The sequence below is a fragment of the Bos grunniens genome, chromosome 14 (genome assembly GCF_055505025.1).
Source record: "Bos grunniens cultivar Pamir isolate PY7600 chromosome 14, Bosgru_T2T1.0, whole genome shotgun sequence".
NCBI classification, from domain to species: domain Eukaryota; kingdom Metazoa; phylum Chordata; class Mammalia; order Artiodactyla; family Bovidae; genus Bos; species Bos grunniens.
This window is the reverse complement of record NC_141178.1, coordinates 1199171-1223921: the sequence shown is the minus strand read 5'-3', so window position 1 is coordinate 1223921 and position 24751 is coordinate 1199171. Positions and strand designations below refer to the sequence as shown.

The following is a 24751-nucleotide window of genomic DNA, read 5'->3' as shown; positions in this document are numbered from 1 at the left end:
CTGTTAGTCCTTTGTCCTCTTTCAAGTCAGAGTCACCCAATCCTGACCTGGACGGCATTAGATTAGTTCAACTAAAGCAAACAGATTCACCTGACCACGAGATGTGAAACGCTTTTGCATGGTTGATTATGGGATCTTCAAAGACATACAAATCACCCCCATTCAGCTGAAGAAATAATATCAGGTTTCCAAGGCAATGCCTTACCTCTGGTTCACAAACCACATTTTTCTATAGACTTTGCCCAACCAATCAACAGACATGCTGAACTTCAAGGAACTATGAGAGGAGGAGGACTGAGCAGTAGAGAAAGGAAAAATAAAGTCCCACGGTGAAAAGCGAATGTAAGAAAAATGCTTATAACTGAAACACTCCTTTTATAAGGATACTGCTTAGAATCATCCCAGCATCCATCTATTACGATAAATTCTGAGTAGAATTTGTGCTCATGAACTGCATATATAAGCACACTTAGCTATCCTTAGGGCTGGGATAATCAGAAAAGCTTCAAAGGCACATTGCTCGTAGATGTTCACCCGTCCTGTCTCCTTGGTGGCGTCTCAGCCAGCACGTGAGGTTTTCCTCCATTCACGCCCTTTGCTTTTCCCTCATCATAATCTCTTCCTTTTTCTTATTTTTACTTTCAAAAAATTTGTATGAATTTCTAATCATTTTAAACCTTTCTCCATTCATTCTATCAAAGTGATTTTCACTCCTTCCTTCCAACAATAGTTGGAGAAGAAAATGGCAACCCACTCCAGTGTTCTTGCCTGGAGAATCCCAGGGACGGAGGAGCCTGGTGGGCTGCCGTCTGTGGGGTCGCACAGAGTCGGACACGACTGAAGCGACTTAGCAGCAGCAGTAGCAGTCCAACAATAGTTACTTTCTAAGTTTACCACTCACTGTGCTTTTGAAAATAATTGAATTTCACACAATAGCTCGCCCCTATCCAATTATCATCTTCCTTGCCAACCCTCAAACTGAAGACAGCTTTGTTAAGAAAGAGTTGCACTTACACTCATAATGCAAACATACAGCTCATAAAAAGTATTGTACTCAATACGGGGTTACTAACAACTTTCAAATAAGAGTGAATTTCTGGGCTGGTGTGGATTAGGGATTATTGTTGCTTAGTTGCCAAGTGTGTAAGCCTCTCGCAACCCCCATGGACTGTAGCCCGCCAGGCTCTTCTGTCCATGGGATTTCCCAGGCAAGAATACTGGAGTGGGTTACCATTCCTTCTCCAGAGGATCTCCCTGCCCCAGGAATCGAACCTGGGTCTCCTGTGTTGGCAGGAGCCTCTTTACTACTGAGCCACCAGGGAAGCCCATGGATTAGGGATACATAAGCCAAAACTCACTCCTGGCTGACTGATTCTGCTGAGAACGGCAGGAACGGCTGCACCTTTTTTTTTTAAACAAAATAAAGTGGCAGAACAAAGTTCACCTGGCCTTTCCAGGGCCTGTTCTGCCCCTGACATCTTCCTTCAGAACGACTCCCAGCCCTGATTCTCTCTTTAGCTCGTCCCCATGAGCCGGCTTTTTCATCCCACCCGGGTTCTGGGCCCCTTGCCCCGCACCAGGCCAAGTTTTAGGACTGCTCTTCTTCTTGTACTTGATTCAATAGTCAGATATGGAAGGATTCTCTAACTTCTTATATACCTGAATTCTAAAATCTGTAAAGCCTTCCTTTATCAGAACTAAAAACTTCAGAACTAACGAGAAAGACAACAAGGAAACAAACTCCGTGCTGAGTGAAGTAGGTCAGAAAGAGAAAAACAAATACCGTACAGCAACACACAGATATGGAATCTGGAAAAATGGTACCTGAACCTATTTGCAGGGCAGGAACAACGCCGCAGACATGGAGAAGAAACTTGTGGACACAGCCGGGGAAGGAGAGGCGGGGCGGATTGAGAGAGGGGCGTGAAACATAAGCCACGACCACAGGTAAAACAGACGGCCAGTGGGAAGTCGCTGCGTAACTCAGGGAGCTCAGCCGGTGCTGTGACCCCTAGAGCGTGCAACGCGGGGATGGGAGCGAGGTGCACGGGGGCCGGGCCTGCGGACACTCAGGGCCGGTTCACACTGCTGTACTGGGAGTGAGGTGCACAGGGCGGAGCCTGCAGACACTCAGGGCCACTTCACACTGCTCTGAGGCAGAAGCCAGCAGGACACCGGAAAGCAATTATCCTTAAATTAAAAATAAATTAAAAACAAATCTGTCCTAAGTGTGATGGGGGTCTGAAACTTCATATGACGCACTTGCCAGCACTTTTATGAGATTCAAATGCTATTCTGCCTTTTGAATTACACATTTAAATGATATTGTTTTACTTCAAAGGAACAAGTCAGTTCCAGAATCTTAAAAAATAAATGTCGCAGGTCTACACAGACAGAAGTTTTCTTTAAATAGAGACTTTACATTTTAAAATATGTTATATGTGATGTACATAAAAACAATGCTGTACGCTTCTTACTTTTCCCAGAAGCGCAATTTCATGATTTAAAAAACCTACCAATGTAAAATTGGATTTATCACATTCAAACTCACAATTCTGATAGAAACAAGTGAAGTTATTTTTACTTAGCTAAGTAAATCTTCTTTCTAAAACATTCCGTCTTACCATACCTACACAGAAGTAGCATTGTGGAATTCTGGTGCCATTTATGCACAGAAAAAAAAATTATTGATAATTTAATTAGACTATTCGAAACAGCCTAATTCATGACAACAGTTGTGACCTAAACATAATTTCATCCTGGATTCCCAATCACATTTTCCACCAAATCTCTGCAAAATGGAAATTTTCAGATTTGGACGACGGCCAGTGAGGGAGGCTGTGTTTAAGTTTGAAACTACTTAGCCCAGCCGAAAGCTGGACGATTCATCTAAGTTTTATCTGATCCTGCATTCAGAGTTTGCGCTGTGACCCACTCTCTGTTCCTCCCATTTTCCATGGTTCTCAGCCTGAGGGTTTCCTGAAAGTGAGAGGCAAGTCTTGAAATGAAACAGACTGAGTAAGCCGCCTCCTTTCTAAGAGCACTGGGACAGACCTGGCTCTCCGGTGTCTGCCTGCCTTGTCTGAAGCATAAAATACAAGGGAAAAAGGCAGACAACGTGGATGACAATCAAGATGCCAGCCAACTCAAGCCTGAAGTCCCGTCTGACGCCTCTTCTGGAGTACACGATGTGTTCTTTCCGGTCCTACTTTCTTGCGCTGAAGTTGCTGTTTTTCCTCGATACTCTTGACCTCATCTCTTCGAAAGCAGCACTTAGTACAGGCCTGTGTGTCAGTATCTCCACTTCCTAAATACACCACTTCCTATAAATATCCATTACTGCACCATCATTACGCTCTCCTCTTCTTCACAGCTTCTGAACCAGATTTCATAGACAACTTTTTAAATTAATAGGTCCACCTGGGAAGTTTTCAAACACCTGTACTTTCAATGTGTTTGTATAAAATACAACATCCTCATGTAGCAAGACCCCATCAACTACAAGAAAATAGGTTTCTAGATGATTTCAATGAAATCTGAGTCTAATTTCACTTGTAAATCACTCAAATAACATGTATGATCACATTCAGTAGTATAAGTCTGCTACCAAACAATGAAACGGCATTTTATATAGCACATACTGTCAATTTGATGAGGTAAAATGGAGACCCTGGCCTTCAAACAAATTTGGAGATAAATGCAGTGTATCAGCGTACACTCAACACCTTATATTCTTATCAGTCTTAGTATGGCACGTTTGTTTTCAAGAATCTTTTCAGACAAAGAGGCGATATTATCCCCATTTTCCTGGTTGGGAGATCAGAACTCTAGCGAAAGAGAAAGTCACTGAGTCGTGTCCGACTCTTTGCGACCCCATGGAAGACAGCCCACCAGGCTCCCCTGTTCGTGGGCTTCCCCAGGCACGAATCCTGGAGTGGGGTGCCATTCCCCCCTCCAGGTGACCTTTCCAACTCACGGTTGAACCCAGGTCTCTTGCACTGCAGGCGGATTCTTTACCATCTGAACACCAGGGAAGCCCTCTGAATTCCATACTTTTTCAGTGTGTTTTTAAATACCACGTCCTCGTGTAGAAAGACCTCGTAAACTACAAGAAAACAGATTTCTAGATGATTTGAATACAATTTAAGAGTTTAATTTCACTTGTGTACTGCTCCACTGTGTGGCACAGGGAACCCTGCTCAGTGTTCTGTGGCAGCCTGGATGGGAGGGGACTTTGGGGGAGAATGGATACGTGTATATGCTTGACTGAGTCCCTGTGCTGTCCACCTGAAAGTATCACCATACTTTTATACTCCAATATAAAATTAAAAGTTGTTTTAAAAATAAGAACCTTAGGCCTAACTTAAGCTAGCAAAGGCCTAGCTACAATTTTAGATCATCTGATTGTAGCTATAATATCATTATCGTTAACAAAGGATTTTTCAAATTATGCACATAAGCTCTGAATTTTAGATGTTCTTTTTAAGACATGATTTTGGAAGATCTAAGCTATGTTGAACTTTATTTAAGATGGAGATTTCTGGTTAATGCAACAAGATAGAAGATTCTGTATAGTTTTTTTTTTTTTTCCCTTGTCAATTTTAGTCTTTAATTTTTATATGAAATTTGAAAATTAAAGAATAGTTAACGCCCCTTTCTATAGTATACAATTATGATAAGCAATGCATAAAAATCATCGGGAATATAAACTAAATTGATTTTTTAAAAAACAATCTGCAAAATACTCATTTTAAAGAAATTATTTTAAAAGTTTACTATTACAATGTGTGCTTATATCATTTGGACATTTTTTTGCTTACCAGGTTTTTGCCTACTATTTACTATGCTTTTCAACAGAAATTGGAACAGGTTTTATTAGGTTCACAATAAAATTTTAGTCTGAATTCACTCCTTTCCCTTTTTTAAATTAATGGCTTCCCAGGTGGCTCGGGGGTAAAGAATCCACCTGCCAATGCAGGAGGTGCAACAGACATGGGTTAGATCCCTGGGTCGGGAAGATCCCTTGGGGTAGGAAATGGCAACCTGCTCCAGTATTCTTGCCTGGAAAATTCCAGGGATGGAGGAGTCTGGTGAGGTACAGTCAGTCCATGGGGTCGCGAAGAGTCAGACAGGCCTGAGTGAGTGAGCGTGCGTGCACATAGGTGCTTTACAGCGCTGTGTTGGTTTCTGCCGTACGGAAGCTGTATTTCTTTTAAAACTGTGTGTAGTGGAGAATAGCCAGTTACCAGCACAGTGATACTGGGCTGCTGGGCCTGCTCCCTGAGCATGGGGCTGGCCAGGAGCCTCCGGGGGGCTCCCAGGTGGGCCAGAGCCCCACACTCAGGCCACTGCTGAGTGGGGGCACATGCCTGAGGGGTGCATGTGTGTGCATGAGCGCATGAGCACATGTGGCCCTCTGCCCCTCCACCCTCCGCATGGCCCACCTTCTACATTAAGATTCAATGTGTTGCTTCATATTGTATATTTTGGGGAAAGTGAAAGTCACTTAGTCGTGTCAGACTCTTTGTGACCCCATGGACTGTAGCCCACCAGGCTCCTCTGTCCATGGGGATTCTCCAGGCAAGAATACTGAAGTGGGTTGCCATGCCCTCCTCCAGCGGATCTTCCTGACCCAGGGATCGAACCCAGGTCTCCTGCATTACAGGTGGATTCTTGACTGTCTGAGCCACCAGGAATTTGAGACGTTTTGGGGAAAGTTTGGGGCATAAATCAGTTGAACTTGTAGGAGCGATTTTTCTATCATGCAGAGTAGGTATTTTTTGTAGACTGAAGGTTAATCAATTTTTTAATACTTCTGAGAAAGAAAATTATCTGTGTATACACAAGAAATATATATATGTGTACAACAATAAACATGGAACTCGACTCCCTGCGCCCCCTCCCAAGAAAAGGTTGTGATAGTTTCGGGTGGGCAGCCAAGGAAGGGCCTCAGCCATACATGTACATGCATCCCTTCTCCCCCAAGTCCCCTCCCATCCAGGCTGCCACACTGAATCAGCCATACATTTTCATATATCCCCTCTTTTTTGGATTTCCTTCCCATGAAGGTCACCACAGAGCATTTGTATAGTTCTAAGATACATGAAAAATCACCGTACCTAAGTGCCATATAACAAAGAACTGAAAAATCCACGCCCTTCTTTCAATGCTAATTCAGATCATTGTGTTCCACTGACTTAAATGCCTTCTGGTTTCAACATTAGATTTAACATAAAGTCCCAGGACGTGATAGTCCTTCTAATTGTCCTTCTAATTTTCCTTGCCGAGTAACGGCTGATGACAGTCACCAGTCAGCTTTGCAGTTCCTCCAAGCTACTGCCTTATCATTTAAGCGCCTTTGCGTTGTAGGATGAGATGCCCAAAGCTATCAAATGAACGTGAGCCTTCTCACGCCTGTCACCACTATTTGCTTTCTCCAGGATTCACAAAGCAAAGCTTTACTTGTAAAGTTGTCAGTGACACTCTTCATTTCACATTTCCCCATGAATTTCACTTGCATTCACGTACTTTTAAACTCTCAAGCCACTTAAAAACGATGATGACTTGAACAAAGCTTTCAAGTCTCTGTTAGCCAGTTACTCACAAGCTTACCCACTTCCCTTTGTCTTTCAGGTATGAAGTTGCTTCTCTCAAAGGAGATCCCATTTCCACCCAGAGACTGGAAAAGTATCCGTCACCAACTCCAGTGAAATAGATTCCACCATCACACAGAAATATACACGTAAGCACATTACATGAGTGTCACCTGTATACACATAAATTCTCGTTCAACTTTAGAGGTAAATCAAGCCGGCTACATCAGACGTATGGGACAAGAACGTCAAACTGAATTGCACATATTCTTTACATTCTCTTTGAAAATTTATTCCCGGCATCTCATGCGCCTGATGGTCCGTGATATTTACCCAGCAGACTTGTAATTAGTTCTGCTCATTCCACATCCTCTAATAAATCTACAATCTGAAAGAAGAAATCTTATTTTACCATGACTTCCAATAGATCACCACATCCTAACAAAAAATCCAGCTATCAAGTGTGCCAAACTATTAATTATAATAGTTTGCATGGCCACAGCCTTGAAACTAACATCCACCACAGACCAGTTGCAAGAGTCTGCATGTGTGTAGAACATTCTCAGCTGCAGCTGAGGACTCTGAGGTACTACGTTTCCTAAGTAAGAAACTGAATGGTAGTGAATGAGAGGTCTTGCCCCGGTCAGTCTGAAGCTGGCTATGCATCAATACCCTCTGTGTTCCTTCTACTTGGTAGAACAATCTCGAAGCACTGAGTTTCTCAGGAATACTCTGGAACACGGAAGTGTCGTTGACAGTAAGCATGGCAGCCTTTCCTCCTAGCATCTTCTCTAAAACGCATGTGACAGCTCACCCAGGGTTTTCCGACGCGCACACTTTGCAGGCAGAATCACCAACCATAAGCGTCATCTCAGACACACACAACATTTAAAAAGAGGAAAATGCTTATACTCTCCGCACTATGCGTTCAGTCAGTTTCCAAAGCACACCATGGTCTTCATTTGGGAGAAATCAATTACAGTGCCTCAAAAGCAGTAAGCTTTATCAACAGAAATTTAAAAATAAAAAGTGTCAGGCATACCAAAATCCCCAAACTCAGACTCACATGTATCTCGAGACTAATACTTCCTAGCAGTAGAATTTTCACTAATAAATTACTTTAGAAGATACCATAAGGCCAAAAATAATCAATGATTTGATTAATAATTCAAGAAGCAAATATTCTGAAATATACTAGATTTAGAGATGATAATTTAGATTATATTATTTTTCCAGAAGTAGCATTGACTCATTAATTCTTATAATTGTTTTTAATAATGTACGGAAATTATTTATTATACACAAAATATATTTGAGGATTAGTAAATCTGGTCTGTATTTTTCAAGTTCTCCTGCAGAGAGTACACACATTCAAAAGGCAATGAAACAGAACAGACAGAATCATATTTTTCTTTTTTAATCCAGAAGGAAAATTGGAAATCACCTAGGCCCGTTCTCCATTGTATGGCTAAGGAAATGGAACTCACAAGTGACTTCCCCAAGACCACTTGGCAAGTGAGATGGATCCAGGGTGCCAACCCAGGGCTTTCATGACCATTTTCCAAAAAAAAAAGTCAACTTTGAAAATAATGGACGACTTGATTTTACAACACTCATCAGAGAAATAACTTTTAATATCAGTTTTAGCCAAGGTAATATATTAATACAAAGAAGGGAAAAAAGTTCCCTTGAGGGTCCATTGGAAAGAGCCAGCAGCAGGCTCTCAAGCTTGCCCCCATGGCTAAACTAAAGGCCTGATCCTTGCTCTTCAGTCTGAGCAGTTACAGGCAGTGTGAGCAGGAGTTACACTTGTCTGGAACAACCGTTCGTTACCAAAAAAAACAGGATCCTCCAGCCCAGGGATCTGCTTTCCTCCCCTTCCGCAACAGAAGACAGCTCATTTTGTCCATTGGTTCCCGGGGGTGCAGTCTTTAGGATCTATTTTCTTACTTTCCATCCCAAGCACACTCCACTTGGATCCATTGGTTCCCTGGGGTGCAGTCTTTATGATCTATTTTCTTACTTTCCATCCCAAGCACACTCCACTTGGATCCATTGGTTCCCGGGGGTGCAGTGTTTAGGATCTATTTTCTTACTTTCACCCCAAGCGCACTCCACTTGGATCCATTGGTTCCCGGGGGTGCAGTCTTTAGGATCTATTTTCTTACTTTCCATCCCAAGCGCACTCCACTTGGATCCATTGGTTCCCGGGGGTGCAGTGTTTAGGATCTATTTTCTTACTTTCATCCCAAGCACACTCCACTTGGATCCATTGGTTCCCTGGGGTGCAGTGTTTAGGATCTATTTTCTTACTTTCACCCCAAGCACACTCCACTTGGATCCACTAAACCACTTCTGATGTAATTCTTTCACCCTTTACTCAAAGGTCACTTGCTTGAAATAAGGAAGGTTCAGGATTCCATCAATGCATGGAGCATAACTTGGCTAAGAAATGCTCGTGCTGGCTACAGAGAGACAGGTGACAGTCTTTTATGAGTCAGGTCAAGAAATCCAGTGCAGAGAAATACAAAATGCACAGGAAGGCCAACAGACACGCTGAGATGTCAGGAAAAGTCAAGAAAAGATTGCCCCCTAGAGTACCCGCTACTTAATATGTAATTTTTCTTTATAAAACCATCAGCAGCTCCAATTTCCAGGAAATTAACCAACTCATTACTTAAGACCTGGTCAGTTAAGCCTCCTGGATCTGCACAAGGAGCTCCTTTATAAGAATTCCCATACTGCTTATGGCACAGTGTACATTGTAAAAGGAAACTCTTTCACTTCAGTTCTGTTAGTTAAGTCATGACACTCTGTGAAAACTTACCTCTCCTGGGCCAAAAGAAAAATCAGGGAGAAGAAGTCAATCTCATAAGCTCTTCTAAGCACCTCCTCTCATATTTTCCCTGTTTTAGGTTAAAGCTTCATCTCATAGCCCTGAACTTTCATAAAAACAGTTCCCTGCCTTTTCTTTTTCTTTTTTTTTTTACTTCCATCCCTCTCTTTCTCAAGGTCAGAACTTTCTGGACACAAATACTAGATCTCCTATGCCATGACAACAAATTACACTCACAATATCTCTACTATCAACTCAGCACCTGTTCTCATCACTTCTTTTTCAGCCTTGTCTGTTCACAAGAGCTTTAATGTTATCTTAGCATTTATAAATTCAGAGGACGGAGATTTAAACAGTCAGTTGAAGTAGCAGGAAGAGTTCATAAAATGTTCTCTTACTAAACCACGTTCCCCCATCTGAACTGTACAGAGAGCTGATTTTATTCCAGAGACAGCATGAGTTAGTTACACTGCAAGATTGAAGGTGCATTTCTTAACGAGTGGACAGTGATCACTTTTAATATTTTAAAAGGACTGACAATGGGCACAGCTGCTACACATACCTGTAGGAGGGCCTTCATCCCATCCTTCTGCCCTCTTAATTCGATTTGCTGTGAATCCTAAGCAGATATTGACACCAACAGCAAAAGTGAACAGAGATATTACCTAAGAGAAGAAAGAGATCAAACTGTCAGTGCAGCCAGACAAGCCTAAATCAGATTCCACAGAGGCAGTGCAAATGACTTCAACATCACCATCCAACCCTGCAGCTTCCCAAATGCACCCTGTAGTGCTGTCTTCATTTTAAAAGCAAAAAGAAAATTCAGAATCAGAGAGCAACTCTGCCCTGTCATTGTCTCCCCCTCCTACCTGATGGAGCTGGCATGAGCGTCTCCTGGCCATGGCAGGGCTTCTTGGAAAGCCTGCGGCAGTGTGCTCTGTTTGTCTACACTGAGTGCGCTGCTTTTTGGGGCTCCGAGTCCAGTCTATTAACTACAAGTAATCCCACCTGGGAGGTTGACAGGCTCTTCTGATTTGTCCAAAGCTCGATTTCATCACAGTTTGTTCGCAAATCGCAGCTCTGAGCCTGAGCAGCTTGAAACATCCCTCTCCGCCTCTCCGCCCGCGTGGCCCCTCCCCTGACACACAGACGCTTTCATGTGGCTTCCTCTGGTAACATAAGGGTTTCTTATGCTGCTGTAGCCAATAACCCTGCCTGTTCATTTTCCTTCCCTCCTGAAAACATGGCTTTTTAAAAAAAGAAACCAAATGCATTTTATCCGATAAAAAGGAAACAGAGCCACAAAAGGGTTTCTACCAGCTTTAAGCTTTTAAGGTTTAACAATGAAGTTATTCAATGCAGTCAACCTCACAACTTCATGTGTTTAAAAAAACAAGGAAAGTTTTATAATTTCTAAACCTACTAACCCTCTGTCCGGCCCATTTCTTTATTTTTCTGGCAGTATAAATGACCCTGTCCCTTCTGCCGCATTCTCAGCGACTCCCGGCTCCTCAAACATTTCCCACGATGAAACCTCCCAGGATTGTAACGAAACACAAGAGATAGCATTCTGCTTCCCCATGTTGTCGTTGGAGTTTACAGAAGTAACATTTATCAAAATCCTGGGAATGCCAGTGAAGCCGCACAGAGGTCTCTTGCCTTGTGAGGAGGCATAAAATGACTTCAGGCCTGCCTGCCTCTTCCTCCTGAAAACACCGTCAGCTTTGGGTTTAGGTTTCTTGTTTTTGTTTCGGAGGGACTGGGGAGCAGCAACGGTGGGATGGGGGAAGCTTTACTAATGACTGAACTGAGAAAGGACATCTTGGTGGCAGCAAGAATTCAGCTCTACAGAATTGTTTCCTTAGGTTTTTACCCAGATAAATGATCATCCAGCCACCAAACACTGTGCCTTTGATGCTATTGTGAGGCTTAAATTCTTTTTACTGAGCTAGCTAGCCACCAGGGGACTTCTAAAAGAAACCAAGCCCTCAGAAGCTGAAAGTTCTTTAAATACCGCACCCTTGTAGGATTCAAACGGGGGAGGAAAGCTTGTCTCTGGTTTTCCTCTGGCCAGACTCGGTGACCGCGGCTCTTGTGCAGAGCATGTGTGTGCGCGTGAACAAACGGGGTGCTTACTACGCAGCAGACCGAGGAAGCAGGGGCTCTGCTCAGATGAAGCCCGACAGCATGAACGCCAGGGCCTGTTCACGGTGGGCTGCACAGTAGGTCTGGGTTTCATTAGATACTCCAGAATTTAGTAACAGCTAATTGAGAAAGAGAAAACACAGTGCCAAACTTGCAGCTGCCTCTCTCGAAGCCTTTTCATTTTGCACTCTGACAGAGACGGCAGGCCAGCGGCTCTTTCTCTAGAAGTCTCTTGCTTCAGTCTGCACGCCATACTGAAATGATTTGGGGTCGGGTGTTTAGCAAGGCTTATGAAAGATGTCAACCCCACGTAAGATTTTTCTAATCTTTATGTTCAGCTTCAAGACGCAGGCTTGTACAGAGGAAAACTATCAAGCTAAAAGGGAAATATCAAGGCAATCCTGTGACTGCATTGTATGCCACCGCGGTCCAAATGTTCACAAAGAAAGCTGCTTCAACCTCCTCACCAGCCTCGCCAGCCCTCACCGGAGCCCAACAGCTGTACAGTCTGTCTGATATTTGATGGTGGAAATCCAGCCTGAGGACAATGAACACCCCCCTTGAAAAATGATTAGACTCAGAAGCTGAACATTATCCATTCATTTTTTGGACAGAGTAGCTGTGCAGGGGGAAAAAAGTCTTAAGAGTAATAGCCAGAGAAATGAAATGGGTGTGTTAGTCGCTTAGTCGGGTCCGCCTCTTTGAGACCGCATAGACTGTAACCCACCAGGCTCCTCTGTCCATAGGATTCTCCAGGCAAGAATACTGGACTGAGTTACCATGCCCTCCTCCAGGAGATCTTCCCAACCCAGGGATCGAGCCTGGGTCTTCCAGATTGCAGGCAGATTCCTTACTGTCTGAGCCACCAGGGAAGCCCAGCTTGATCCATAATTGCTTCTGTACAGCACTTGTTACCAATTACCTAAGAGGAACTCAACCTCTCTTTCTGATAACCATTCGGCCAAAGAACTTTATCTACTACTAGTCATTGCGCGCGCGCACACACACACACACACACACACCACCTAACCATTGTTACACAGAATTTCACTCAAAGACCTTAACTAAAAGACATCATTACAAATTAACTGTCAGGGGGGTGACCCAAGTCCCTACCTCAGGCATCCAATCAACTGTAAAACAAAATCAGCCCTCATTATCTAAAATTGAGAAAACTGAAAAGCCTGATAATGCAGACTGCATGTCTAGAAATTCAACCAAGATGACTGAAATAGAGTCCAAAGCCTTTTATAACAGAACTAAATCGAGAAAGTTCACCTGTGCTGGTGTTTAAGATTTGGGTATAAGGTCACTCGTGGTTGGGTTGGTAAATAAGAAAGTGTATGAGAAAGACTAAAATTAACTTTCAGCTTGGTTTATTAATCCAGCCATATTTCAGAGAACACTGCCCCCTGGCAGAAGAAAACCCAAACAAATCTTAACAACAGTCTCAGGCCTGAAAAATCATTCTGTGATTCTCAAGCTTTATTGGGCATAAGAATGACCCTGGAAACTTGTTTAAAATGTTGATGCTTATGGTCTAAACCCCAATATTCAGAACCATGAGCTCCTGGAGGTGAGGAGAAGAAAGGGAAAGTTTAGGGCCAGGCAGGAGTTAACACAACAGGCTCGTCTGGTGCAAGCAATGGAAGGGCCACGTTCTGACGCAAATGACGTAAGAAAAGAGCATTCGAATAAATCACTCTGAGTCAGTTAACTTACGTCCTGAATGTTGGCTTGCCTGGCCTAAATCATAATGCGATTTTAATGTATCACTACTAGCATCCACTACTAGTCGGGCATTAAAGTTTATTTCCCTTAATGGCGGTTCGTCCACTCTTCTCCCACCTCCAAACTGTGGGCAGCGAGACAGTCTTTCATGTACTTCGCTGGTGGCACCAAGCAGCCAGGGTGTGTATTGCTTAATTGTGATACAGTAGCTGCATTTATACAAATGCACAGTCCATCTTTTCATGGCATGCTTCTGTGAGTCCTTGTTTCCAAGGCCTGATTAAGGTAAAAGGGTTTGAGGTCAACAGTGAGATCTGAAAAAATCTGTAATTGAGGGTTGTCATTCTTGCCTCCTACCGTAATTATGAAGCCTTCATGACCAGATTCAAATTTTATCAATATCCAGCTTCTCATTGTGCAGAATTAACTACAATTACGGTGCCTTGCCTTGACTCTACTCCCACAGCACTTCTAAGACTACCAGACAGTCACTGACCACCTGATTTTCAGGGGCAACACTTATGCAGTCACTACAGCACAAACACCAGGAAATTAAGAAAAAAGCACCTACATGTATTCTTCCTACCCTATTTTCAACTCTTGCAGTTACGTCTTATTTTTCAATTCTGCTGTGGTTGAGAACTGTTAGAAAATTCAGGACAGACACGGACAACAGGCTCTGCAGAAGGGATTTGCCGACTAAACGGAGCAAGAAATCATGACAGCTAATACAAAAACAGGCAGGCTCAATTGCTCTCACAATCCAGCACTGCCTGTGTATAAAGTGGACTCCACTTAAGAGTTTAAACCACAGGGGCAAAGTTTCACGAGTAATCTATGGTCCCTGGGGGGTTCGCCAGTGAGAAGTGGCATACGCCCATTCAAATGCCAACAGGACTTGCGTTATTAGTTATTACACAGTTGAAAGCTGAAATCAACACTGTCACCTCTTTCAATGACTTCCATTTATATCATAAACATCTATGCATTACATGTATTCTCAATGGGACTAAGCATGAGCCCCTGTACAGGAACACTCTCTAAGAACATGCATTCATGGCACAGATGTTCATTAGCTCCTACTGTGTGCCGAGCACTCTTCTGGGCACTAGTTCCTTACAAGGAGCCAAACCAAACATAGTCCCCTGGCCTCCATATAATTCACATAGACACAGAAATAAACGGAAAATTGCAGCTGTGGCAGGCGTAGATGTATAGGGGTCAATAGTGCTATGAGAACACATGATTCAGGTTTGATGTGGTCAAGAGGGTCACAGAAGACTTTGTGAAGTGTCAGCTGAGCTGGGATATGAGGGTGGAGGGGAGTAACGAGGTAAGAGAGGAGGAAAGGCTTCTAGGCAGAGCAAACAGGATATGCAACAGCTCTACGCAGACTGGAGGCACCACACATCCCGCCAAAGGCATCCCGTTCAACCTGTGCAGCAAGATGAAAGGGAGCCTGGAGTGAAGTGAGGCTGGAGAGGCTAGTAGAGGTCAGTCCACGTGGGGCCTCGTCAGGCACGTGGGGCCTCGTCAGGCACGTGGGGTGGTATCGTCTTGATCCTAAATGCTTTGGAAAGCCTTTAAGGGGCTTAAATCAGTGGAAGCTTAATGAGATATGAAGCCTTAACCTCTGTACAGTGTGGATATGAGTTGGAGGGAGTCAAAGTGGATACAATAGGTTAGCTTGGAAATGGAGGTGGTAATCCAGATAAAAGCCAGTGAGTGAGATGCGGCATCAGGAAAACGACGGCGCTGGTGGAGAGGCAGGAAACTGGGCGAGCTGGGCAAAGGGCTGTCCATGCTCCGAGCATGCAGGCTGAGGGGCAGGAAGGCGCTAATGTGATGCGTGAGCGAATGAATCGCTAATGGTCATGATGGCCAGTGAGGCCACTTCTTAGGTTTTCACTGGATTATAAGAAAGATGTAGCAATATGCATCCATTTGCTAACACTCTAGAATTAAATAGTTAAAATAAGGGATCTCGCTAATAGCTTTAAAACATGTGTCAGTAGTTTAAAAAATCTTCTGAAGCAGTTGATTTAAAGTAAAGTTACAGTAGACTTGAAACATTTGAAAATACATTTATTCATAATTGAGGTTTAAGAAGAATTACCCCCAAGAAATAGCTCAGCTTTGTTCCTAACTATAGCTTACAATAAAACATTGTAAAACTCAAACTCAAATTAAGTCTATTTTTTTTTTTTTGCTACTCTGAAACGCGCGTGTAAAAATCCAGGCAAATGGAAGTCGTTTGAGTCAACTTTGCCAAGTGAACTGTGAACATCTGAGCCCGGATGGGTGGCTATATGACTGGAGAAAATTATTTAACTAAAAGTATCAACCCAAGGTTGAGAACTCTCATCCTTTATCCTCAGGTCTCACACAAACAGGCTGAGAAGCCGTCGTCAGCTCCACTTGTATTGGGTTGGCCAAAAACACCTTACGGAAAAACCCAGAAGAATTTTTTGGCCAACACAATAGATGAAGAAATGGAGGCTCAAACGACAGAGGAAATGGAGGCTCAAACGACAGAGGACGGCCCGCGGTGGACAGATGACAGCCCTCGGTGGTGGAATAAAGGGCTGGGCCCAGCCCGGAAACTGGGCCTCCGGAGCCAGGCTGGTCCTCCCCACTACAGCATTGATGCCCCTCCACTGGGCCAAGCGAGGCCTCACGTCAGCACACGCGAAGCACAGCCAGCGGAGCAGCCAGCCCCTCCAGGCTCCTTTCAGGGCAACCTTAAAGCACTGTTGTTCCGCCACAGTCCTTTCCGCGCTTACTGCGAATCAGACACCATGCCTCAGATCCCAGTCATTAACCAGAATTATTACCATCCTTTATCAGAGGCTGCTGAGTGCCCCGAGTACCTAAATCACCTTCCCGTATGAATACTTCTAGATTCATCTCTTCATCTTTAGTCTTCCGAACACAGGTTAGAAACAGCTATTCTAGTACAAGAGACAAAGCAAGGAGCAGAATCAGATTCAGACATGTAAATGTTGGGCTGATCAGATAATGATTAAATGCTAAGAACAAAAAAATAAGAGAAGAAATAACTGTTCTTCCCGTTTGCACTCTCTGCCCACTTCAAACACCATTCCACTGAGGCAAGTCTTATCCAATCTGTAATTCATTTTTATATTTCTTACCCAGAGAGCTCTGCATAAAATATAGGCAAATGTGATGATTTCCCCCCTAAACGGAAAACCTTCCAGTCAAAGTGCGATCCCCAGAAGGGTCAGAATCACTTGGAAACTTGCTAGAAATGCAAATTCTTGGGTCTCAGAAACTCGAAGGTAGAGCCCAGTGTCTTTAACAAGCCCATCAGGTGATTCTGCTGCAAATTTGAGACCCACTGACCTAGAGGATAAAATCCAAACTGCTTAGCGAGGCGCACAGGGCTCCAAATCCAAAATTAAGCTCCCCAAATTCTGATCCTGGCTCTACCACTGTTTAGCAGTTAGACCTTACTTGACCCTTTGGCGAATTACTCCTCCATTCTAAGACTCAGTTTCCTCATCTGTATCCAGCTCACAGGACTCTTACGAGCATTACATGAAAGAATCCGTGTACGCTGCCTATACAATGCCTGGCACAGAGGGGTGCTTAACACAGGGTGAGTTTTCTCAATCAGGGGACGATCTGCTCTCCCTTGATGAAGCTGTGCTCTCTCACACCCTCGTCCTTTGGCGCTCCTTGCTGCTTTGGCCTAGAACGCGCTCCTCCACCTAGTCTCCCTGGCTGACTCCAGCACCGCGGTGAGGATGCAGGTCAGGCGCCACTCTTCTGTGAAGCCCCCGACTTCTGCCCTTCCCACGCAGAGCAGGGGCTCTCCCACTGCATCTGTAACCTCTGTTTAGGCCTCTCCATCCTTCAGGGCCGCTTCAAATACGCTGGCCAGTCGCCCTGCACGCCACACGGCCTTGCATCTTTCCTGGGATGCAACAGACAGACAATAAATGTCTGTCCAGTGAAGGACTGGGCATAAAGAAATCGGGACTTGAACTCGAATTCTTGTTCTCTTACTAACTAGCTGTGTCCCTTTAAGCCTGTGTTTATTCATCTGTAAAGAAGGATTATTGGGCTAACTCGGTGGTTTGAAACCCTTTTTTTAAGCATCAATACCTTACTTTCAAATAAAATCTCAAAATGAATACCAACGCCTAAATTTGGAGCTGCCCTAGTGGGACTGGGCAGCCAGGATCCCATCTAAGAGCCCTCTCCCTTCTGCCTACGCCACTTTCTCAGAAACACGGGCGACAGTTCAAGGAGTGCCGTTATAGAAACAAATGAAAGAAGCCAATCAATAACTAAGTCAACTCCACGACTTAGACACTTTTCTAAACCCCACTCTTTGTTGTAGTGTTCATATACCTATATGTGTGCGCTTAGTCACTCAGTCGTGTCCAGCTCTTTGTGATCCCGTAGGCTACAGCCTGCCAGGCTCCTCTGTCCATGGGATTCTCCAGGCAAGAACACTGGAGTGGGTTGCCATGCCCTCCTCCAGGGGATCTTCTCCAGGGATCGAACCCAGGTCTCCTGCACTGCAGGTGGATTCTTTACTGTCTGAGCCATCAGGGAAGCCCATTCATATACCTATGAAAATGAAAGCCGCTCAGTCATGCCCGACTCTTTGTGACCCCTGGACTACACAGGCCATGGAATTCTCCAGGCCAGAACACTGGAGTGGGCAGCCTTTCCCTTCTCCAGGGGATCTTCCCAACCCAGGGACTGAACCCAGGTCTCCTGCATTGCAGGCGGATTCTTTACCAGCTGAGCCACCAGGGAAGCCACATACCTATACACACCCCAAAATATGACCCGATTACCCCCAGACCAGATCTTTCACCGATGACAGTACGACTCGGGCCCAGAAAGCCCAGCTCGTCTCCATGCTTCCCCCCACACTGATTCCCAGCCCTGCCCCTCACCCACTGTGGTCGCCCAGGCCTTCGTTAAGCCATGGCCCAGCACCCGCACCAGAAGCCCCTCACAACTGCAGCCCTCGCGGCACTACCCTCAGGAGCTCAGATTCTACCCGAGGTCGCCCAGGCCTTCGTTAAGCCATGGCCCAGCACCCGCACCAGAAGCCCCTCACAACTGCAGCCCCCGCGGCACTACCCTCAGGAGCTCAGACTCTCCCCGAGGCGGTCGTCACTTGTCCCTGTAGTGCCGCCTGACTCACTTCAGCACGTCCTGCCTCGGCGATGAGAACATACATTCCCAGGGAGCAGGGGAAAGACACAGCCTGGCACAGAGGCTGCAGGCCTGGGTTCTGGAGTCCAGCAACCTAGGTCTGCCACTGTCAAGCATGAGACCCTGCTTAACCACTCTGAAACTCAGAATTCTCATAACAAAAATAATAATAGTTCTTATCACACAAGGCTGATACAAAGCTCAAACGATACAATGCATGTGAAAACAGGTAGCTCAGTAGTTGAACACAGGAAATAAACAAATACTAAACCTTTGTTAAATATAGCAGGAAACATCATCTACTCCCGTGATCTCAGTAGGCAGCAAAGTGCTGGGCACATAGTAGGTGCTTAGTAGTGACGAAGGTTCCAGGAGAATTTGCTTTACTTGTAGAGAGATGACGTGTAGGTTTCAGCTGGAAATGTTACGAACCACTTTCTTCACGCTCTCTCCAGCCTGGAGAGAAAATGGGCTGCACGCATTTGGCAAAGGGTGCAGTGACTCCGGACAGGGCTCTGGAGACACAGGTTTCCACTGTGACAATAACGACCTTCTGTTTGAATTGGAAAGTCCCAAGAATTTGAGCTTCCACTCAAGAAAGCTGTTGAACTTAAACCTAAAAGGAAGTTTATACTTGCTACTGGAAGGGCACCATCACATGCTCGGAGCACAGTGGGACCCTCTTGGGGAGGAAGCAGAACTGCTATTCCTGTGATTCCCCTTAAATCAGACAACAAATAGTGACTTTCAGCAAACTAGGGATAGAAAGAAACTTCTTCTGCCTGATACTAGATTTCTTTGAAAAACTCACAGCTAACATCATACCAAATAGTGAAAGATGCAACTCTTTCCTCCTAAGATCAGGGGCAACACAAGACTGCCTTCTCCCACCAGTTCTGCTCAGCACTGCACTTCCAGCTAGAGCAATTAGGCAAGAAAAACAAATAAAAGACATTTGAATTGGAAAGGAACAAATAAAACTACCTCTATTCACAAATGGTGTGAACTTTTATACAGAAAATCCTAAGTAATCTGTTTTTAAAATGTTAGAACTACAACAACAATAAATGAATTCAGGAATATGGCATGATAAAAAAAAATCAGTGATATTTTTGTACACTCACAATGGACAATCTAAAACAAAACTAAGAAAGCAATTGCATTTATAACAGTATCAAAAAGTCTAAAATACTTAATAATTAATTTAACAAAGGAAATGTGAGACTTGTACACTGAAAACTAGACAGCATAATTGAAATATATTATTGAAGACCTAAATAAATGGGAAGACCATCATGCTCATGGGCTGGAAAATATTGTGAAGAGGGCAAGAAAATGAAAAGATGGAATAAATCTGCAAATTATATATCTGACCAGAGTCTAGTATCTAAATATATAAAGAACTCCTGCAAGTGAGCAAAAGAAGACACTTAGACAATCTTTTAAATGTTCAGATGGGTAGAATAGACATTTCTAGAAAGAAAATATATAAATGGTCATAAGCACATGAAAAGATGCTGACTATTGTTATTCATTTGGGAAATCCAAATCAAAACTACAGTGAAATAGGTACTATTTCACACCCACTGGGATGGCTAATGGCTTCCCTGGTGGCTCAGACGGTAAAGAATCCACCCGCAATGCGGGAGACCTGGGTTGGGAAGGTCCCCTGGAGAAGGGCCGGGAACCCACTCCAGTATTCCTGCCTGGAGAATCCCCATGGACAGAGAAGCCTGGCAGGCTACAGACCCAGTCCACAGGGTCGTAAAGAGTTGGACGTGATAGAGGGACTAAGCAGAGCAGAACACACAGGATGGCCAAAATTAAAAAGACAAAAAATAAGAAGTATCAGGAAGGGATGTGGAAAGATTAGAACCCTCATATATTATTGATAAGATTATAAAATGGGTGCAGCCCCTTTAGAAAACTATTTGGCAGGTCCTTAAAGTGTTAAACGTAGTGTTATCATGTGACCCAGCAATTGCACTCCTAGGTATACACCCAGGAGAACCGAAAACGTGTCCACACATAATCCTGTACACAAATGTCCACAGCAGAACTCTCAACTGATGAGTGAATAAACAAAATTTAGTATACTCATGCAATTAAATGTAACCCAACTATGAAACGGAATGCAGTCCTGACACATGCTAGAATGGGGATGAACCTTGGGAACACCATGCTAAGTGAGAACAGTCAGCTGTAAAGGCCGCACTGTATGAACGCACTTACATGAACCACCCAGAGTAGTCGGAGCCACGGAGAAGAAAGGTAGATCAGTGGTGGGCAGGTGATGTGGAAGTGACTGCTTCTGCAGATGAAGTTTTCTTCTGGGGTGACAGAGAGGCTCTAAAGTTAGATCATGGTAGTGTGTGCACATCTCTGTAAATGATTGGACACCACTGAAATGTTAAGTTTTAAAAGGATGGGTGTTCTGGTTTATATCTCCAAAAATGCTGTTTAAAAAGAGAGAGTGAACAGGCTAGTGAGATTATTTCCGCAGTGAAGCAAATTTCAAAGCATCTGGACCTGCAGAAAAGGAACATTAATCCTGATCTGCAGCTCAGGTCAATGCCTTCAAAAGTGTCTTCAGAGTCACCTCAGTTACCCTCCAAACCTGATAATTAACAGGAAAACTGAAGCGTTTGCGTTGCGGTGTGGACCTATTTTAACCAGCCTCGATGTGATGAAGCCCTCTACTTTTCTAAAAATAGGAGGAGTTCCTGGGACTCTTTCAGAGCACTTCAGGTTCTCTGCCATTCTGCTTCGTCAGTTTCTTCATTTGACTTTCAAATCAAGTGGCCTAAAAAGAAAATCTAGGGCCCTGTAGCCGTCACTTCACCTACAGATCTCAAGGGGGTTGAGTCTTAATGGCAACAAACTGTAACCAGAGTCTGAGGACCGTGGGGGGAATTTAAGAACAATGACTTGGAAAAGCGTGGATGGACCTTGAGGGCATGATGCTAAGTGACATCGAGTCAGACGAGAAAGACAAATAGTCGGATCTCACTGATAGGAGCCATCTCTAGAACAGAGAGAGAGCGAGCGAGCACACGTGCAGACACACAGACCAGACTGAAGGTTTCCAGAAGCAGGGTGGGCAAAGCCAGCGAAGGAGATCAAAAAGTACAAGCTTCCAGTTATACAATAAGTCACCGGGATGTCGCGTAGAGCACGGTGACTGTAGGTAATAATACTGCATTGCCTATTTGAAAGCTGCTAAGGGAGTAGATCTTAAAAGGTTTCTTTATGAGAAGAAAGATGTCTGATTCTGTGTGGCGATAGATCTCAACTAGAGCCACTGTGGTGATTATTGATCAATATATACAAATACTGAATCATTATATTACACACCTGAAAAGACTATAATGGGATGTGTTCACTGCACTTCATTTAAGAAAGAAAAAAAGAACAGTGTCGTGTATTTGAAGAGCACTTCTCTTTTAAAGAAAATGTTGGAAGAGTGAAGAACTATAAGTCAGAATTAAGGCTCACTCACTGTCCCCACTTTGCAATCAACAAAACAGAAAGCTTGCTCCTAGTCAAGGTCACAAGGGCTAAAGTCTGGGCAGCTTGGTTGGGAGATTAGGGCAGTTGGGACTGGGAGAAGGAAACGGGAAAAGCAAGTGTGTGTGAGTGGCATCATATCTGGCATGGAGAAGACATTCCATAAATGGTACTCATATTTAGTAAGTGCCTGCCCTCTGCCAGGCCACATAAGTAAAGACATTTACACCCACTGCCTTATGTCACCTTCATAAAGCCCTTCAGAGTATTACCATTGTCAATATATAAGAAAATAAACTTTAAATTGGGCAACTTGCCTGAGTTCAAATGCATTTTAAGCAGAGGAGTCCTCTTTTCTCCATGATTTCCCAATGAGGATTACAAAACTGGCAAGATTCTAAAGGAATGGGAATTTCAACTATTTTCTAGAAGAAACATAAGTCTATTAAAAGCAGAGGATCTGATAAACGTTTGATAAATCTTGAAAATGTTTCCTATTTCAGAACATATCAAAAGCCACAGATTAACGTCTATTCTAGACTGACCTTGCTCTGACCCAAAAAAAGAATCCGTTGGTAATGAGGAGGTGATCAGAGCCGTGGGCATCATAGCGTGTCATTTCAAAGTCCCTAAGATATCAGAGAGAACGGAGGTCACTGTCAGACAACGGCTCCAACTGTTTGAATGGAAGAGTTTCACAAACTCATATCGTGTTGATTCAACACAGATTTCGCAAGCGCTCATTATAATACAAGCCAGTGCTTAGCAAAACTGTTGTTACTGCTGTTTACTCGCTCAGTCGTGTCCGACTCTTTGTCACCCCGTGGGCTGTAGCCTGCCAGGCTCCTCTGTCCATGGGATTCTCCAGGCAAGAACACTGGAGGGGGCTGATATTTCCTTCTCCAGGGGATTGAACCCGTGTCTCCCACACTGGCAGGCAGGCTCTTCACCGCTGAGCCACCGGGCAACGTGCTGAGCACTATGTATCAGGGATACTGAAACAAAAAAGCACGTTTGAACTGGAAGAAATGGAAGTCAGCTGTTGCTAAACACACTCCTGTGAGTTCTGCTTGTAGAGGTACGCACAGGCCATGTGTGGAACGTGCTGAGAACTGGCTCCTTCGATCGCTGCTCCACGCCACTGCCAGGGGAGTCCTCCTGTCTTGCAGACTTTTTGTAGGATGAATTACAGACACAGTTTATAGATCTCTGCCAATTATGCTACTGAGATTGTCTTTATGCGCATGAGATTTGGACAGCAGAATTAAGACAGGATCTCTCTTCCAACCCCTCCTAGCTGTTACTCTAGGCAAACAAGATTGTGGAAATGGAAGGTTTTCATAAACATTATTTCACTGTCCATTCTCCAGATTCCTAGGCCTTCTATGGGGGTGACAGAGATGATAGCTTCTTGATTCCTAAATCATGGGATATGGCATATATTCTTGAATGCAATAATTCAGTGACAGCTAGCTACCACACACTGTGGACCTGGACTGAACAAAATTCAAAAATATCTTGACAGGTTGAAGTCAAGAGATTAAAAAAAAATAGCTAGATCTGTCTGGGATAACATTCTTCATATACTGAATACAATATTGAATACAATAGAATACAAAATTCGGTTATATAACTTCATACTAGGAGAGACCAGAATTGAAAACGATTGTCGTTAAAAGAAACTGGGGGACTTTCCTGGTAATCCAGTGGTTAAGACTTCCAATGGAGGGGGTGTGGGTTTGATCCCAGGCTCGCAAACTAAGATCCTAAATGCCATGCAGACAAAATGTTTTAAGAAAGAAAGAAAATTGAGTATTTAAAAACAAGAAAATTGGGTCTTAAAAAAAACTCCCCCAAAGCCAGTTTTTGTTATCTGCAAGTTCTATAGGAGCCCCTGCTTGACCACAACTCTAAATAACCTCATTTTACCTTGAAAGTGAAAGTGAGAGTCCCTCAGTCGTGTAGGACTCTTTGTGACCCCACAGAATATACATGGAATTCTCCAGGCCAGAATCCTGGAGTGGGCGGCCTTTCCTTTCGCCAGGGGATCTTCCTAACCCAGGGATTGAACCCAGGTCTCCCGCACTGCGGGTGGATTCTTTACCAGCTGAGCCACCAGGGAAGCCCGTTTTTCCTTAGGCTTCTCTAATAAGCAACTAGCTCAGATCGAGAGGAGAAAGGGTCAGCTGCGCTGTGCTGCTTGGACGCCATCGGGACCGTTTTCCCTCGGGATGTCTCGTCTAAGTCACTGCAAACAGACAGCGCGGGGAGACCCGTGACCGAGTGACGGGCGGCCCTGTCGCCCAGTGCATTGACTCATTTGCTCACGTATCCGTTTATTTATTTAACAAACTTTGAGCACTTAGTATGTATATGGCACCGGAAATGCAAAGTGAACAAAACAGATCCTCGGGGCTTCCCTGGTGGCTCAGAGGTAAAGAATCCGCCTGCCATTGCAGCAGACGCGGGTCCGACCCCTGATCCAGGAAGACCCCACGTCCGCGGAGCAACTAAGCCGGTGGCCACGAGTACTGAGCCCGTGACCCCTCTAGGAGAGCCCGCGCTCTAGAGCCGCGCCCGCCTCCAGAGCCGGGTCCCCGACAAGAGAAGCCAGCGCGTGAGAAGCCCACGCACCGCAATCAGAGAAAAGCCTGTGCAGCAACGGACACCCAACACAGCCAAAAACAAACAAATGAATTAAAAAAAAAAACACCGCATGCCACAGCTAAGACCTGGTGTA

General features: G+C 44.3%; 1 protein-coding gene across 17 annotated transcripts in view; it reads right to left on the bottom strand.

The window, feature by feature from the left end:
- The window catches only part of ENPP2 (ectonucleotide pyrophosphatase/phosphodiesterase 2), a 132810-nt gene that overhangs the window by 83442 nt on the left and 24617 nt on the right, over positions 1-24751 (bottom strand). For 11 of the 17 annotated variants that reach the window (XM_086335724.1, XM_086335727.1, XM_086335731.1 and 8 more), the window contains exon 2: positions 9992-10094. In XM_086335724.1, coding sequence (XP_086191850.1) covers positions 9992-10094 — 103 coding nt within the window. Of the gene's footprint in view, positions 1-9991; positions 10095-10298; positions 10391-24751 lie in introns of those variants that run through there. The other 6 variants (XM_086335726.1, XM_086335729.1, XM_086335733.1 and 3 more) reach the window with 1 other exon arrangement.